The sequence below is a fragment of the Microcaecilia unicolor genome, chromosome 3, assembly GCF_901765095.1.
Source record: "Microcaecilia unicolor chromosome 3, aMicUni1.1, whole genome shotgun sequence".
Taxonomy (NCBI): Eukaryota; Metazoa; Chordata; class Amphibia; order Gymnophiona; family Siphonopidae; genus Microcaecilia; species Microcaecilia unicolor.
The window spans coordinates 88,362,512-88,379,857 of record NC_044033.1 but is presented as its reverse complement, the minus strand read 5'-3'; the positions used below and the strand labels follow the sequence as shown (position 1 = coordinate 88,379,857).

Sequence of the window (17,346 nt, the reverse complement as noted above, 5' to 3'; positions counted from 1 at the left end):
TTAAAAGTCAAATCATGTGGTTTTATAAGGCTCTATACGATAAAGGACTCTATGATACAAAAGTACGGGATCTCTTTTTTCAAGATCTACAATTGCTTAGGCTGACAGAGAACAGCTGAGTGCCATTAATTCACCCAGTTCAGTTGTGGAAATTCAGTCTACCATTACAAGTTTAAAACTTGCTAAGTCCCTCTCTGATGGCAATGTGTACAGATGTCTTAGTGAAGCAATCCTTACAGCCAGCAAAGAGCCACGCGTATGTGGTAGTGCTCCTCAAACCAGGCAGAGATTTAGAACTGGTAGGCTCTTACTGTCCTCTTTGCTTAACCAGGATATGAAAATCATAGCAGATGTTTTGGCCAGGAGACTTAGCAAAATAGTCCTGTTTCTGGTCCATGGAGACCAAGTGGGTTTCATCCCCGGGAGGTTTGCATCAGCAAATATTATAAAAGCCCAGTTGCTCTGCTGGAGAGGGAAAAGACTGCAGGGGATGCGATACTAGCCGAAAATGTGTTCAACAAGGTTACCTGGGAATATTTATAAATGACTGCTTCATTTGCTTGTCACTAAAGAACTTTAACACAATTACCACTTTATTTCTCATTCCGGAAATGAATTCTCTATACCTGACTGCTTAATTTACTCTCCAGCTTATTTTCGAAAGAGAAAGACGCCCATATTTTGACCCAAATCGGGAGATGGGCATCTTTCTCCCGTGGACGTCCAAATCGGTATAATCGGAAGCCGATTTTGGGCGTCTTCAACTGCAATCTGTCGTGGAAACGGCCAAAGTTGACGGGGGCGTGTCGGGGGCGTGGTGAAGGTGGGACTGGGGCGTGTTTATCGGCCGAGGAGAGATGGGACTCCTTGGCCGATAATTGAAATTTGGGTCACTTTTTTTGGACCCTTTTTTTTTCACGAACAAGTCCCCCCAAAAATTGCCCTAAATGACCAGATGACCACCGGAGGGAATTGGGGATGACCACCCCTGACTCCCCCAGTGGTCACTAACCCCCTCCCACGCAAACAAAAAACAGTGGACTTCAGGCAGGTGGACCCCCCCCCTACCTGTCACACTTGTGGTGGTAAATGGGAGCCCTCCAAACCGCCCCCAAAACCCACTGTACCCACATCTAGGTGCCCCCCTTCAGCCATAAGTGCTATGGTAATTGTGTAGAGTTGTGGGCAGTGGGTTTTGGGGGGCTCAGCACCCAAGGGAAGGGAGCTATGGACTTCAGAGGTAGTTAACTTTTTTTTTAATTGTTACAAGTGCCCCCTAGGGTGCCCGGTTGGTGTCCTGGCATGTGAGAGGGACCAGTGCACTCCGAATCCTGGTCCCTCCCATGACCCAATGCCTTACATTTGGTCATTTTTGAGCTGGGCGCCTTTGGTTTCCATTATCGCTGAAAAACTAAACCGCCCAGCTCAAAATCAACACAAATCCAATGCATTTGGCTGGCACAAATCGTATTATCGGAAAAAAGATGGACGCCCATTTTTTTTCGAAAATACGGTTTGTCCCGCCCCTTCACGTACCCGTTCTCGGAGATAGACGCCCATGGAGATGGGCTTTCGCGTTCAATTATGCCCCTCTCTGTCACTTATGAACTTTAATGCAATACCACTTTGTATTTCTCATCCCGGAAATGGCGATCGCCATTACGGAATAATGTAAGCCACACTGAGCCTGCAAATAGGTGGGAAAATGTGGGATACAAATGCAACAAACAAATAAATAAATAAATTCTGCAACAAAATGATTTTGAAGGACCCTTCCATGAGTGGGTTGAGATATTATATTATATACTCACTGTACAAATGCTAGTGAACAAGTCCCGCATAAAATCCTTTCAGATGGAAACATGACAGGGCTGCCCCCTGTCATCCCTTCTGTTTATTTTGTCTTTGGAACCTCTGGTGGTGAAAATTAGATGGGATACACAACACAAGTCACTTAACCCTCCATTGCCTCAGATACAAACTTAGATTGTGAGTCCTCCTGGGACAGAGAAATATCCAGTGTACCTGAATATAACTCACCTTGAACTACTACTGAAAAAGGTGTGAGCAAAATCTAAATAAATAAATAATAAGAGAAATATCAATCAGCAATACTGTGGTTTTGACAGTCAATGCTAGACTTAATTAAATAAAAAATGGAGGAAAAGACCTCAAAAGTCCATTGAGTACAGCAGACTTTTGAGGTCTTTTCCACCATTTTTTTTAGCACATAAGAGTGCCATATTGACATGTTTGCAGTTGATATGATGCTGTTTGTGAGCGAGGATCAAAGCATGATGGCAACCTTGATGGATCTTATTCAGAAATTTGGGTTGTTTTTGTTGCTTCAATAATAAATAACCCAGAATTTACACCTAGCATTCAGCAACCACGTTAACAGATTTGAAAGTCGCAGGAAGGGTGCTATCTGGGACATTTGGAGGATTTGCGAGGGGGAGTGCTATTTTCCTTTCATCTGAGCAGATTAAACAATAGCGTGGAATCCCTAATACCCATTTTTATTTATATTTACAAATCAGACAATAAGCCCAAGGAAAACAAAGACTCAAACCCAGCGGTGATGATTTCTCAAGATTGGATACATGTTTTGTACAGATTCCATCAGATCTGAGGAAGTTATTGATCTGGTATAAGCTGGTGAGGTATGAGCAAGCTGCCCCCTTTCTTAAACATTTAGCTGAGGCATGGGTGATGGATGTAGGGGAGAATGTTAGAGAGAATGAGCTGAAATTATATTTTGATTCAATGACTGAATGTGGGAATGCAGGAAATGTTGTATTTTTTATGGTTCTGTCTTACCCATTTGGATAATTGTACAATGATATCATGGGAGTTTGCTGTTTATCTGTTTATGGGCTATACCACGCTGTGGGCAGTTTACTTCTGTATCTTGTCCGGGGGGGGGGGGGGCAATTTCTCCAAGTGGATTAATTTTGCCCATATCATAACAGGAATGAACCTCACTCGTAAGCCAGAGCACATGGAGTATGATCTCAGTCTCAAATTTACTGCTAATGCTCACCGTAGTACTTGCATTGTACCAAAGAGAGTTTCTTTCTGGAGTTCATAAGATGTAACATGTATAGGCAACTTACCTAGGTGAACTTGGGGAGGCTTTGCTACATTATGTTGTTTTTTTCTGGTGACTGTAATGTTTGAAGCTACTTGGTTTATGTAATAAAGATAATTGCAAATAAATAAATACATAAACAAATAAAAGAAAGAAAGCAGAGGGTGCTATTTTCTCCAGCTTCTTGATAACAGAGCTAGGGTACCAGCCTTGTATGCCCAGACCAAGGATAATACAGAACAGTACCAGAATCTGTTAATTCTACATGTGATTAACCATTCGGTATCCTGTAATTTGAATTGTTGTTATTAGCACTATTACTGTATGTTTTTTCTCCTTATGTTATGTATTACTTTGTAAAATGTTGTAATGCCAATAACTTTTCTGAATCTGAGAAAAGCAACATAGAAAAGAGAATTAGACCAGAAAGAAGGAGATGAGAGAGAAAACCACCAGCGGTGCCTCTCTCTTTATTTCCTCTTGCCTGGTGCTCTTCCCATGATCTGATCCTGATAGAAGAGGCACAAGTAGATAACAGTTTTGCTCTCTTGTGCCTCCTCTTACCAGCAGCAGGTGGGAGGATGGGAAGAGGCAGAGACCGGGTCATGATTGAGCTCTGCTGGTGACTGTGGGGGGGGGGGGGGGGGGGGGACCGAGGGATAGAGCTACTGTGGGAATGTAGGCCACTGGATGGTTTCCTCAATTCTCTCTCTCTCCCTATGGAATATCCTGAATTTGAGTAGTGGTGTTTTCATTTCTAGGACAAAAAGCACCCAGACAATAAAGAATGGAGAGGGGACACATTAGATGGTAGAGGGAAGCCTATACAATACAGCTGGAGGGAAAGGGCTAGGAACAGATCCATCTGTGACTCTATATTTATAAAGAATCCCCAATTCTTTAGGTAAATTGATCACAAAATATTTTTTACACTATAAAATTAATTTAGTTTTAAACAAGTCTGTGACTTGTTTGCTGAATGCCTAGAAGGTAAATCACAATATTTAGGGGCCCTTTTACAAAGCTACAGTAGGGCTACCACGGCAATGGCGTACGGCAAATTGGCCCTACCACCAGGCTACCGCAGAAGCCTGGCGGTAGTGCCGATGTGTGACCGAAATAGGAGATGGTAAGGGCTCCCCCAGGAAATGGCCACATGGAAAGTGCTTAACTTACTGCACGGTCATTTCCATTTATTAAAAAAATCTTTTTACCTGTTGTGGTAAAAGGGGGTCTTGGCACATGGCAAATCCATGCGCTGATGCCACCACAGGGGTTCTTTTTATCGCAGCTCGGTAAAAGGACCCCTTAATTTTTTTTTTTAATTAGAGACGACCAAATATTTTTCTTTATAGCTGAAGGACTGCAGAGTAAAGAAAACCTTATGATGTATTTGAAAACAGAAAAGTAAAGACATCTCCTATCTTTAAGTACAACTTTTAATAGCTACATTGACAACGTTAGATCTAATATTTTGGCAATCTAATTTCTAAGTGAAAAAAATAGCACTTCATAGCGTGCCTCTGAAATGTGTAGCATTTCTCTCTTTCTTGTCATAACATGAATCCCTCTTGGGTGAAAGCGATTGATTTGAAGGTTAAAATATATTCATCTTGCTGGGCCCTAGTGTAATTTGTTGGAAGCTGGCCTTGGGAAATTTTCTGACATTCACTACACATGCTTTTCAATGAGTAGTCATCACATAATATACATTTATATGTCGCTGAGGTTTTGCTTTCTGGTCATCATTAATCATAGCCTTTCTTAGCAGGTTGGTTTTGTGGCTTGGCCAGCTGATGTTTATATTTGTAAGCTAATCCACTGAGCAGATCTGCAGTACAAAAGGCAAGGAAGTACTTTGTGTTCTTGGATATGATGGAGAGAGTATAACACGGCAGGGAAAGGGAGAAAGGAAAAAAAGATGGAGGGAAATGGTTTAAATAGATCAAAATTAAAACACATAAAATTTATATAAATAACATCAACGGCCCTGTTTACTAAGTCACACTATAGGTGTGCTAGCGTTTTTAGTGTGCATTAACATTAGAGACACCCATAGCAATATATGGGTGTCTCTAGCATTTAGTGTGTACTAAAAACACTAGTGCACCTTAGTAAACAGGGCAACATCCAATATTCTACAGACAAACAAATCCTGCCAGTTAATAAAACTAAAGAGAGAAATAAAAATAAAAAACTGCATTGGAAACCACCAACCATAAGGGACATTAATAAAGGGATACAAAAGAATAATACAAACATAATCAATACAATCAATATACAATAATAAAACAATGATGAATAAAATAAATAACAATTGCCCTTATTCTATAACTTGGTGACTAAAGTTAGGTTCTGATGGCAGGCATAAGTCATAGAATACTAGCACTGTCAGGTGTATAACAAGCACTTATGCATGTAAGTGCTAGGTGCTATGCTATATTCAGGGTTAGATTCTAAAAAAATCAGTGCCAAGAAAAAATGTGCTTAGGGCTGTTCTATAAACTCGCCTAACGTTAGGCGTGGTTTATAGAATATGTACAGTGGCAGTCCCATGACTAAAATTGGGTGCAGGCATTTACACCAACTAAAATCTAGTGTAAATGCCTACATCTTACTTAGGCATGGATCGGGCATATTCTGTAAGTGCGCATAAATTTACAGAATGAGCTTAGCACGTGGAAAAGACTCGCATCAGGATGTGCTATGCCCATTTATTAGTGCAGCTTAGTAAAAAGGCCTTTAGTGCGTAAGCGTGAAGGGGTGTATACGTAGGCAGAGCATGCGCGGGTCTCCCAGTTACACAGATAACTTACAGAATGCTTGTAAGTTACATGCTATAATGGCAACAGTTACGCCTTTGGTCACTATCTTAGCCACGCCTCCTCATTTCCCATGATTCTTGCTTAATGCATTTGTGGATTTCTGGTACTGGTGTTTTGGGATACACACAAATACGGTGTCCTACTTTTCCCCCTTTATTTGTTGGTTTTATTTTATCTTTTGGTTTTGATGTTATTATTAATGTTCTATGTGATGTCATGATTTGTTCCCATTCTTCCCCTTACAGTTGGTATGATTTGAAGCTACATAACTGCACCTGATACAAGTAAGTATGCTGAAACATGTCAGGCTGGTGATAATGGTACTGAATGTCTGTACTGGCTGATTGGGGCTCATTTTCAAAGCACTTAGCCTCCCAAAGTTCCATAGAAACCTATGAAACTTAGCCTCCCAAAGTGCTTTGAAAATATGCCTCACTATCACCTTATGTCTAACTATTTTTATGTAAAAACAGTTTTGGACTCCCACTAGTTTGGAATTCTGTTGCTCCTTTTGGACTATTCTGCAGTTGGACAGCTCTTTTTTTGTAATGCACAAAACTAATCTATTAAGGGACAAACATTTTTTAATGTGGGCTACTGTTAAGAAATGTTATTTTACTGTTAACCCCAATTATTAGTTAATCACTGCATAAAATGAGACCTGTGCCAAAATAGCACAAGTCAGTGGTACAATAACACATTATAATACTAGCCCACGTTGATAACTATGCCCCTTAATAACACTGCCCCCAAGAGGAAAAGCAGCCTATGATAGGGGCCAATAGGGACTTCAAATCTTTTCCTAAAAGTTTGAGCAATACTGTACACATGACACTCAGATTTAACTCTCTTTAATCCTAAGCAATCTACTTTGAAACCGTATATTGGGGAAGGGGGGGTGGAGGGGGAGAAATCCTGTTAACATCAACAAATAAAATACACTGCCAGCTAAAAAGAGCCCCCAAGCAATGCCAAACAAGCTGTTTCCTTATCTGAAAAGCCAAGATGATTTATCTGTAAGCAGAAAGGTTTCAGAAGGCATTCAAAACACCACTGAGAGGAGTAGTCATTAAACTGAAGTAAATATTGCATAATTTACTGCAGGATTTACTAATCTGCAGAAACAGTATCGCAAGTTAGTAATTCCTGAAGTAAATGAATAATACAACTTGTGATCAACCTTACAAACTAGGTTAGTTTTTCCCTTTCCAGGAACATCAGGCACTTAACACGTGAACCACTGTTCCCGGAGTCATCTTAAAGGGACTGGAGGAAGTGTAAATCCTATACCCCCTCCCAATCAGAGCACCCTCAATGATACCTCAACCCTCCCAAAGATACCCCTGTATCCTCTCCCTCATCTTAGAAGAGACAGCCTCTGAAGACAACCCCCAAATCTAACAGGGGGTCTACAAGGGTGGGGAGGGGGGAATGAGGATTTTATAAACTCAGTTTTATGTGATATCTTTCAATTCAATTTTTGAAGCTTATATATCAATACAACTGAAGATGTTATTATTCAGGTCAGATAATGATGTTGTATAAGCTTATCTACAAAATATTCCCTTTTCTTCTGCCTGAAGTCAATTCAAGCAAACAAATAACCTTCTAAAACTATGACATGGTGGTTATACATAGCACATATTGATTAAACAAGGCTTTTTTAACAGTATTAATTCTTACCAACTCCAGTAGTTATTGATTCTGCATCTATTTCGTTAGCTTTTCTCTTTGCCACTTCAGCCAATGCCAATTCACCCTTATCTAGTGCAAGGTAATGGATGTCCTTTGGAAATAAAGAAAAATAAAAGATTAATCTAAAATGAATCTTGGACAATAACAATGGGAATTCGAAATAAAGAGACTCTTTTATTTCTGAGATCATGGAACATAGACAGAACTGATGAATCCACTGTTACATTTTAATTTTCCCAACTTTACTCCCTTTCATTCTAAATTAATCATCTTATGTGTTCACCTTATCTCAGCTACTGCAATCAAATGCATCATTTCCAAAGGTATATGTATGTGTGTATTACTTGCAAGCTAAGTCAGTATGTTTATTTCACAGATACAAACTTTTGAAAAATCACCTATATTTTACAAATACTTATTTCATATCACTTATATACATACCTCTAAATATTGTTAATGTGCAAATAGTTATACTTAAATATCAAGTAACAAAGGACCAGGGTAACGCCATAAAATGATGGACGGAGTATGTTTATAAAGCTTTTTCTGCATGTAAAGCATGTTTGAAAAGTGGAAAATGGTTCTTATTGGGATTTTTGGTTTAGCTCGTGTCTTTTTCAGTTGTAGCTCAAGGTGAATTATATTCAGGTACAGTAGGTATTTTCCTGTCCCCAGAGGGCTTACAGTCTAAGTTGGTACCTGAGGCAGTGGAGAGTTAATTGACTTGAGACCTGCAGTGGGATTGCACTGGGCTTCCCTAGCTCTCAGCCCACTGCTCTAATGATTAGGGTGGGGGAGGAGGGTTAATATAGATGCAAAAATTGAGTGCACTGATAGATTGCAACTAGGTTTACCTTGTCCTCCTTTTGGATTTGTTCAAATATGTCCTCCAGGTTTTTTCATTTTTAGGAAAATATCCTCTTTTTTTTATGTGCCTATGACAGACACACCTACTCACATAATGAGAGAAATCATCTCTGGCCTATTAGTCTCTGGACACATAGGAGTTCTAAAGAACAAGAAATGCATTGCTGATCTCCTCTCTGTTTTCTTGCAGATTGAATCTGTCAAAGGAGTTTTATTTGTGCAGCACAACTTTAAGCATATATCATGCAAAGACTTTCACACGTATCTCAGAAGCCAGCCAAAGTTATTGAGAGATATTCGCTCTTCTGATAAGTACGCTTGGGCTCAGGATCAGTCAAACTCAAATCCAGAAGTATTTGAAAAGTAGATTACTGTCTACTGCTGTGCTGTAAGTCACTGATGTGTGTTCATTAACTAAAAGCCATTTACACATTTGCTACAATTAAATATTTCTTTTGCAAAGGTAGCAACCATTTTGATTTTTTGTGTCCTCTTTCTTTGTCTCTGCAAATATGGTAACCCTAAATGCACTTACTTTGTTTGGCTCCTTCTCTGCACATATCCAGCAGATAGCCAAGACCTGTCGCTTCTTCCTCTTTAACATCAGCAAAATTCGCCCTTTCCTCTTTGAACACACCACCCGAACTCTCGTCCACGCTCTCATTACCTCTCGCCTGGACTACTGCAACTTACTCCTCACCGGCCTCCCACTTAGCCATCTATCCCCCCTTCAATCTGTTCAGAACTCTGCTGCACGTCTCATATTCCGCCAGAACCGTTATACTCATATCACCCCTCTCCTCAGGTCACTTCACTGGCTTCCAATCAGATACCGCATTCAATTCAAGCTTCTCCTTCTTACCTACAAATGCACTCAGTCTGCTGCCCCTCACTATCTTTCTACCCTCATCTCACCTTACGTTCCCACCCGTAACCTCCGTTCACAGGATAAATCCCTCCTCTCAGTACCCTTCTCCACCACCGCCAACTCCAGGCTCCGCTCATTCTGCCTCGCCTCACCCTATGCTTGGAACAACCTTCCTGAGCCCTTACGCCAAGCCCCCTCCCTGCCCGTCTTCACGTCTTTGCTTAAAACCCACCTCTTCAATGCTGCGTTTGGCACCTAACCCTTACCGTTCAGTGAATCCAGACTGCTCCAATTTGACTGCCCCTATCAGACTGACCGTTCACTTGTCTATTAGATTGTAAGCTCTTTGAGCAGGGACTGTCTCTCTTTGTTAAATTGTACAGCACTGCGTAACCCTAGTAGCGCTCTAGAAATGTTAAGTAGTAGTAGTATAGATATGCAATGGGGGTTGAGATTCAGCAGGAGGAGGGTGGTAGATGATGGGGGATAAAAGAAGGCATAATAATACAGTTTATGATTTCTGATGTATGCACCCACATTTAAGCAAACTAACCCAAAGTGAACCCAGGAGCATTGTTTGGGTGGAATTTATGTGCCACTGAAAAATATTGCAGAAGTCTATTTTATAAAGGCACATAAGTGCCTATCTTGCCTTTATAAAATGCCGGTCACAATGCGGTGAAAACATGAGGTGAATAATCAAATAGGAAGTACCAAAAACCACCTGAATATCCAATATTGTAACTTAATAAAATGGACCACCATAACAGAAATCATCCCCGCTTATTCAATATTCAAAAGCATGGATTAATGAGACAAAGCCAGCATGGATTTAATGAAGGGAAATCTTACCTTACCAATCTATTACATTTCTTTGAAGGGGTGAACAAACGTGGATAAAGGTAAGCCGTCCAATATTGTGTATCTGGATTTTCAAAAGGCGTTTGACAAAGTACCTCATGAAAGACTCCAGATGAATTTGGAAAGTCATGGGATAGGAGGTAGTGTCCTATTGTGGATTAAAAACTGGTTAAACGACAGAAAACAGAGAGTAGGATTAAATGGTCAGTATTCTCAATGGAGAAGGGTAGATAGTGGGGTTCCTCAGGGGTCTGTGCTTTATAAATGATTTAGAGATGGGAGTAACTAGTGAGGTAATTACATTTGCTGATGTCACAAAGTTGTTAAATCGCGAGAGAATTGTGAAAAATTACCTTATGAGACTGGGAGACTGGACGTCTAAATGGCAGATGACGTTTAATGTGAGCAATTGCAAAGTGATGCATGTGGGAAAGAGGAACCCAAACTATAGCTACGTAATGCAAGGTTCCACGTTAGGAGTCACCGACCAAGAAAGGGATCTCGGTGTCGTTGTTGATGATACGTTGAAATGTTCTGCTCAGTGTGCTGCGGCGGCTAAGAAAGCAAATAGAATGTTAGGTATTATTAGGAAAGGAATGGAAAACAAAAGTGAGGACGTTATAATGACTTTGTATCGGTCCATAGTGCGACCACACCTCGAATATTGTGTTCAATTCTGGTTGCCGCATCTCAAAAAAAGATATAGTGGAATTAGAAAAGGTGCAGAGAAGGGCGACGAAAATGATAAAGGGGATGGGACGACTTCCCTATGAAGAAAGGCTGAAGCGTCTAGGGCTCTTCAGCTTGGAGAAGAAATGGCTGAGGGGAGATATGATAGAGGTCTATAAAATGAGTGGAGTGGAACGGGTAGATGTGAAGCGTCTGTTTACGCTTTCCAACTCTGGAATTCGTTGCCAGAGAATGTGATAAAGGCGGTTAACTTAGCAGTTTAAAAAAGGTTTGGATGGCTTCCTAAAGGAAAGGTCCATAGACCATTATTAAATTGGACTTGGGGAAAATATTTCTGGGATAAGCAGCATAAAATGTTTTGTACTTTTTTGGGGATCTTGCCAGGTATTTGTAACCTGGATTGGCCACTGTTGGAAACAGGATGCTGGGCTTGATGGACCTTTGGTCTTTCCCAGTATGGCAATACTTATGCACTTATGTAATTAAACTCTGGAATTCGTTGCCAGAGAATGTGGTAAAGGCTGTTCGCTTAGCGGTGTTTAAAACGGGTCTGGATGGCTTCCCAAAGGAAAAGTCCATAGACATTATTAAATTAACTTGGGGAAAAATCCACTGCTTATTTCTGGGATAAGCATCATAAAATGTATTGAGCTTTTCTGGAATCTTGCCAGGTATTTGTGACCTGGATTGGCCACTGTTGGAAACAGGATACTGAGCTTGATGGACCTTTGGTCTTTCCCAGTATGGTAATACTTATGTACTTAAATATAATCATAGGTCCTTGTTAAGTAAAGAATGGATATTCCAGAAAGAACATATTTTAAAATTCCCTTTGTGTGTCTTAATCAATTAATGTGCCATATGAAAGACAGTGAAAAAAACCTATGTATATGGGCCCTTTTACATAGATGCAGTAAGGCCTAACATGGGGTTTTATATAGTATAAAGCGTCTCGTAGTCATTTTCCTGTTTGCGCGCACTAAGCGTATGTTAATTATTTTTCTAAAAAAGGTGTGCCACAGGCAGAGAATGGGTGTAGAAGAGTTAACCAGCTAGTGCAGTGACACTGGTGTGCATTATCTAGTGAACACATCCACAACATGGGAACCCTTAGTGCATCCTAAATGGGATGCAGCAAGTGTTCCTGCGTTAATTTTATCCAGTTGCCGTGCGCTAATATTAACATTACTGCATGGCCTGAAAAAAAAATTGAAAACGGGCATTTTTATACATGCACTAGAAAATGGGCTTAGTGCATGGGAAAGTGTAAATGTATAAAGGGGTAAAAGAAAGTGATAGGAGAGTACAACTGTCTACCTGGCCAGGATGAACAGACAGATGTAGAAATGTTATCAGAAATTAGGGAGATTAACAAACTGGAACACAATAATAATGGGTGATTTCAATTACCCTGATATTGACTGGGTAAATGTAACATAGGGCATACCAGGGATGTAAAATTCCTTGATGAAATCAAGGACTGCTTTATGGAGCAGCTGGTTCAGGAACAATTCTAGACCTAGTCTGCAGTGGAGCACAAGATCTAGTGCAGGAGGTAATGGTACTGGGGCCGCTTGATCAGATTTAATATAAGCTCTGGAGTAAGTACACACTGGAAATCCAATACATTAGCATTTAACTTTCAAAATGGAGACTATGATAAAATGAGAAAAACAGTAAAAAAAATTAGAGGAGTAGCTGCAAAGGTCAAAAATTTACATCAGGCGTGGATGCTGTTCAAAAAAAACATCCTGGAAGTCCAGGCTAGATATATTCCATGTATTAAAAAAGGAGGAAGTAAAGCCAAACGACAACTAGCAGGGTTAAAAAGCGAGGTGAAGGAAGCTATTAGAACTAAAAAAAAAATCTTTCAGAAAATGTAAGAAGAATCCACCTGAAAATAGCAAGAAACAGCAAAAGGAATGTCAAGTCAAATGCAAAGCGCTGATAAGGAAGGCAAAGAGAAACTTTGAAAAGAAGATTGTGTTGGAGGCAAAAACATATAGTAAAAACATTTTTAGGTATATTAGAAGCAAGAAGCCAGCAAAAGAATCAGTTGGACTGCTAGATTTAAGAAGAGTAAAAGGGGGCACTCAGGGAGGACAAGGATATAGTGGAGAGATTAAATACATTCTTTGCATTGGTGTTCACCAAGGAAGATGTGGGAGAGATACCAATGCCAGAAACGGTGTTCAATATTGATAAGTCAGAGAAACTAAATCAATCTCTGTAAACCTGGAAAATGTAAATGGGGAAATTTGACAAATTGAAGAGCAGCAAATCACCTGGACTAGATGGTATACATCCCAGAGTAATAGAATTGAAAAATGAACTTGCAGAGCTATTGTAATATGTAATTTATATTCAAAATCAAGCATGGTACCGGAACATTAGAGGATGTCCAATATAACACCAATTTTTAAAAAGGGTTCCAGAGGTTATCTGGAAAATTACAGACCAGTGAGCCTGACATCACCGCAGGGCAAAATGGTAGAGACTATTATAAAGAACAAAATTACAGAGCATATAAATAAGCATGGATTCAAGACACAAAGCCAACATGGATTTAATGAAGGGAAATCTTGCCTCACCAATCTACTACATTTCTTTGAAGGGGTGAACAAACATGTGGATAAAGGGGAGCCGGTTGATATTGTGTATCTGGATTTTCAGAAGGCGTTTGGCAAAGTACCTCATGAAAGACTCCAGAGGAAATTGGAGAGTCATGGGATAAGAGGTAGTGCCCTATTGTGGATTAAAAACTGGTTAAATGGTCAGTATTGTCAATGGAGAAGGGTTTTGCAGGGGTTTCTGCTCGGACTGCTGCTTTTTAACATATTTATATATGATCTAGAGATGGGAATAACTAGTGAGGTAATTAAATTTGCTGATGACACAAACTTATTCAAAGTTGTTAAATCACAAGATGATTGTGAAAAACTGCACAAGGACCTTACAAGACTGGGCATCCAAATGACAGATGGTGTTTAATGTGAACAAGTGCAAAGTGATGCATGAGGGAAAGAGGAACCCAAACTATAGCTAGGTGATGCAAGGTTCCACATTAGGCGTCACTGACCAGGAAAAGAATCTAGGTGTCTATTATTGATAGTTTGAAACCCTCTGCTCAGTGTGCAGCGACAGCTAAGACAGCAAATAGTATCGTTTATCGTTTATTTATTTACTAGACCGTATCTTATTACAACGTATATCAAAACGGTTTACAATCAGATAAAATGTTAAAAGATTAAAATTCACAAATCTGAAATCCATAAGTGATAGGAAAGCATAACAAACCAACCAGAATTAAAATATACAATTATAAAACTTTCATACATATCAAACAACAGAGGGCAAGACCTCCCTTTTTTTTTTTTTTTCCAGAGTATTCTAAGTGACATTTCCAAAACATTCTTGAAAGAGATATGTTTTGAGAATTCTATGGAAATGAGTATAAGAGTCCTCAAGCCTAAGGTCTTTAGGAAGATAATTCCAGAGTGTTGGAGCCAAAAAAAAGAATGCAGAGTTTCGAGTGGATTCCCATCTGGCTTTACATGGTGATGGAATTACCAATCTATTATCAGTTAATGAGCGAAAAGTCCGGGTTGGTATATAATCAGGCTTATTTTCAAAGCACTTTGGGAGGCTAAGTGCTTTGAAAATACACCTCAATGTATAATAAGATTAAATAGATATGAAGGAGTAGATGCATAAAAGGCCTTATGTGTCAATGTCAAAATTTTGAATTTTATTCTGAATTCTACTGGAAGCCAATGCAAGTGGTATAACAATGGAGTGATTCTATCATATTTTGCGGCTCTGCAAATAATGCGAGCTGCTGTGTTTTGAATCATCTGTAATCGTTTTAGATTTAGTTTTGATAAACCTGCATAAACTATGTTACAGTAGTCTAACCGTGATATAATGAATGCATGAGTTAATGTGCATAGAGCTGATTTATTCAGGGAGTTCCTGACTGAACGTAACTTACGCAAATGATAAAAAGAGTTCCTTGTGACATCGGATAGTTGCTCATTAAAAGACAAAGCAGAATCAATTATAATACATAGATATCTGAATGATTTTACTGTCGAAACTTGTTGGCCAAACAGAACAGGTGTCAAACATGGAATGGGTCCAGCACCTGTAATCCAGGAGGTTATTGTTTTATCTGGATTTAGTACTAGTTTATGTGTGGTAAGCCAATCTGCCACCTTTTCGAGACAGGTTTGAAGTGGTACTAAGTCAATATTTGCTGCCTTGACATAAAGAATTAAGAGAAAATCATCTGCATATGAATAAGAGCTGATGCCTAAAGTTTGAATAAGTAATGAGAGTGGAGTAACATAAAGATTGAATAGCATGGGTGACAACACCGATCCTTGTGATACCCCATAAGGGCTAGAATAGAGAGTAGAGATTGAGTGATTTTGAATGACTTTAAAAGAGCGATTTGACAAAAAAGAAGTAAACCAATCATAAATCGCCCCTGAAATTCCAATTTCCCATAATCACTTTAATAGCAAGGTGTGATCTATTAGATCAAATGCTGCAGACAAATCTAAGGAAACAACCAGTGCAATGCATCCTTGTTCCAGTCTGGAGTGAATTTCACTCAGAAATGAAGTCAACACTGTTTCTGTACTGTAGCCTGTTCTAAAACCAGATTGTCTAGGGTGTAATAGGTTTTTTGTCTCGACGTAGGATTGCAGTTGTTTAAATACGATTGACTCCAATATTTTAGATATACAGGAAAGATTGGAGACTGGACGATAGTTTCCTGGAATCTGAGGATCCAGAGTAGGTTTATTTAAGATAGGTTTTACTAAGGCTTCTTTTAGAGCTTGGGGAACTACTTCCTCCTTCAAGCTACTAATAATAATCGAATAAAGGTATTCATGTACCCCTATAGAGGAACTTTGTAACCAGTTTGATGGTATAGGATCCAATGAATTATAAGTTAAGGAGAGTTGCAATAGAATATTAAGAAAAGAATTTAAAGGTGGGATCTCAAATGTGGTCCATAGTTCTCCTAATATGGAAATACTTCCTACGTCTGATGTTAATTGTGCTGCATTTACCAGGGTGGCTCTTAGCGTATCTATTTTGGTTCTAAAGAATTTAGCCAGTGTTTCAGATTCTATAAGGCAGTTGTCAGTACCTAAGTTAGGCTTGGTTGTTAGGTGCTTCATAATGAAAAACAGTTGTTTGGACGAGTTTGATGCAGATTGTATTTGTTTTGAGAAATATGAAATCTTCGCTTTTTTTATTTGTGATACATAATACCGCTGACATTCCAGGTCAAGTACATTTTTTAATTCAGGTGATTTTCCTTTTCTCCATAATCGCTCTGCTCTACGAAGTTGCTGCTTACATAGTTTTAGACCAGCATGTTACCATGGTTGAGAATGTTTCAATCTCTGCTTGATTAATTTATTAGGGGCGATAGTGTCCAAAGCTGTTGATAGAACCTGATTCCAGATATCTAATTGTTCTTCCACTGCTAGATCAGAGAAATTTTGGGGGAAATTTCCAGCTAGAGAGGGTAGTGTCAGAGGATCTATTTTGCGCAGTCCTCTTGACTGGATATATGGTAAGGTTATTTTACATACTGGGCTTGACAACGTTAATTTTAAAAGGAGCAAGAAATGATCTGACCATGTAACTGGTGTGATGGTAATCTTAGAGCAGTTTAGCTGATCCGACCTGTTCGTCATCACCAGGTCAAGGGTATGTCCTGCTAAATGGGTGGGTCCCTGTACATGTTGCACGATATCCATATCACCCAGGAAACCACAAAATCTTTTCGCTCGAGGATCAGCTTTGTCGTCTACATGTATGTTAAAGTCTCCCCATAATAGGAGGTTGGGGAATTTCACAATAGCCTCTGCTATGGATTGCTAAATGTCATCACAATCTACACTGTTGTTTGATGGAGCACAATAAAAGCGAAGTATATGAGAAATATCGTGTCCCGTATTTATTTTCAGTAGCAGTATGTTATAATGCTTTTGAAAAACTCCATCAAATACTGAGTGCAATTCTGGTCACCACATCTGAAAAAAGATATGGTGGAATTAGAAAAGGCACAGAGAAGGACAACAAAAATGATAAAGCTCCTAAGATGTCTGGAATCCCATAACCTGATACTGTAAGACATGCCTGTCCAACCCCCGGGTCAGAACTCAGCCAGCCAACTTAATTTTCCTGGCTCACAGAAGCGCCATGAAGTCCTCTGAGGCAATCCCTGCTTCCCTGTGTAAAAGGTCTAACCACGAGGTTGAGCTGTGCTGCACTGGAAGTTGAAGCTGTTCCCACAATTTATTGAAGAGAGGGGAGGGGTGAGAAATGGGTAAAACTGGATGGGAGGGGAGAGACAGAATAGGGCAATGCTGAATTGTGCATTGGGGGGGGGGGGGGAGACGAAGAGAGATGGTGGAGATACTGGA

The 17,346-nt window shown here is 39.6% G+C and overlaps 1 protein-coding gene across 1 annotated transcript in view; it reads right to left on the bottom strand.

The window, feature by feature from the left end:
* WDPCP (WD repeat containing planar cell polarity effector) overlaps nt 1-17,346 on the bottom strand; it is an 846,895-nt gene that overhangs the window by 208,373 nt on the left and 621,176 nt on the right. The window contains exon 16 of the mRNA XM_030196158.1: nt 7,600-7,702. Coding sequence (XP_030052018.1) covers nt 7,600-7,702 — 103 coding nt within the window. The remainder of the gene's footprint in view (nt 1-7,599; nt 7,703-17,346) is intronic.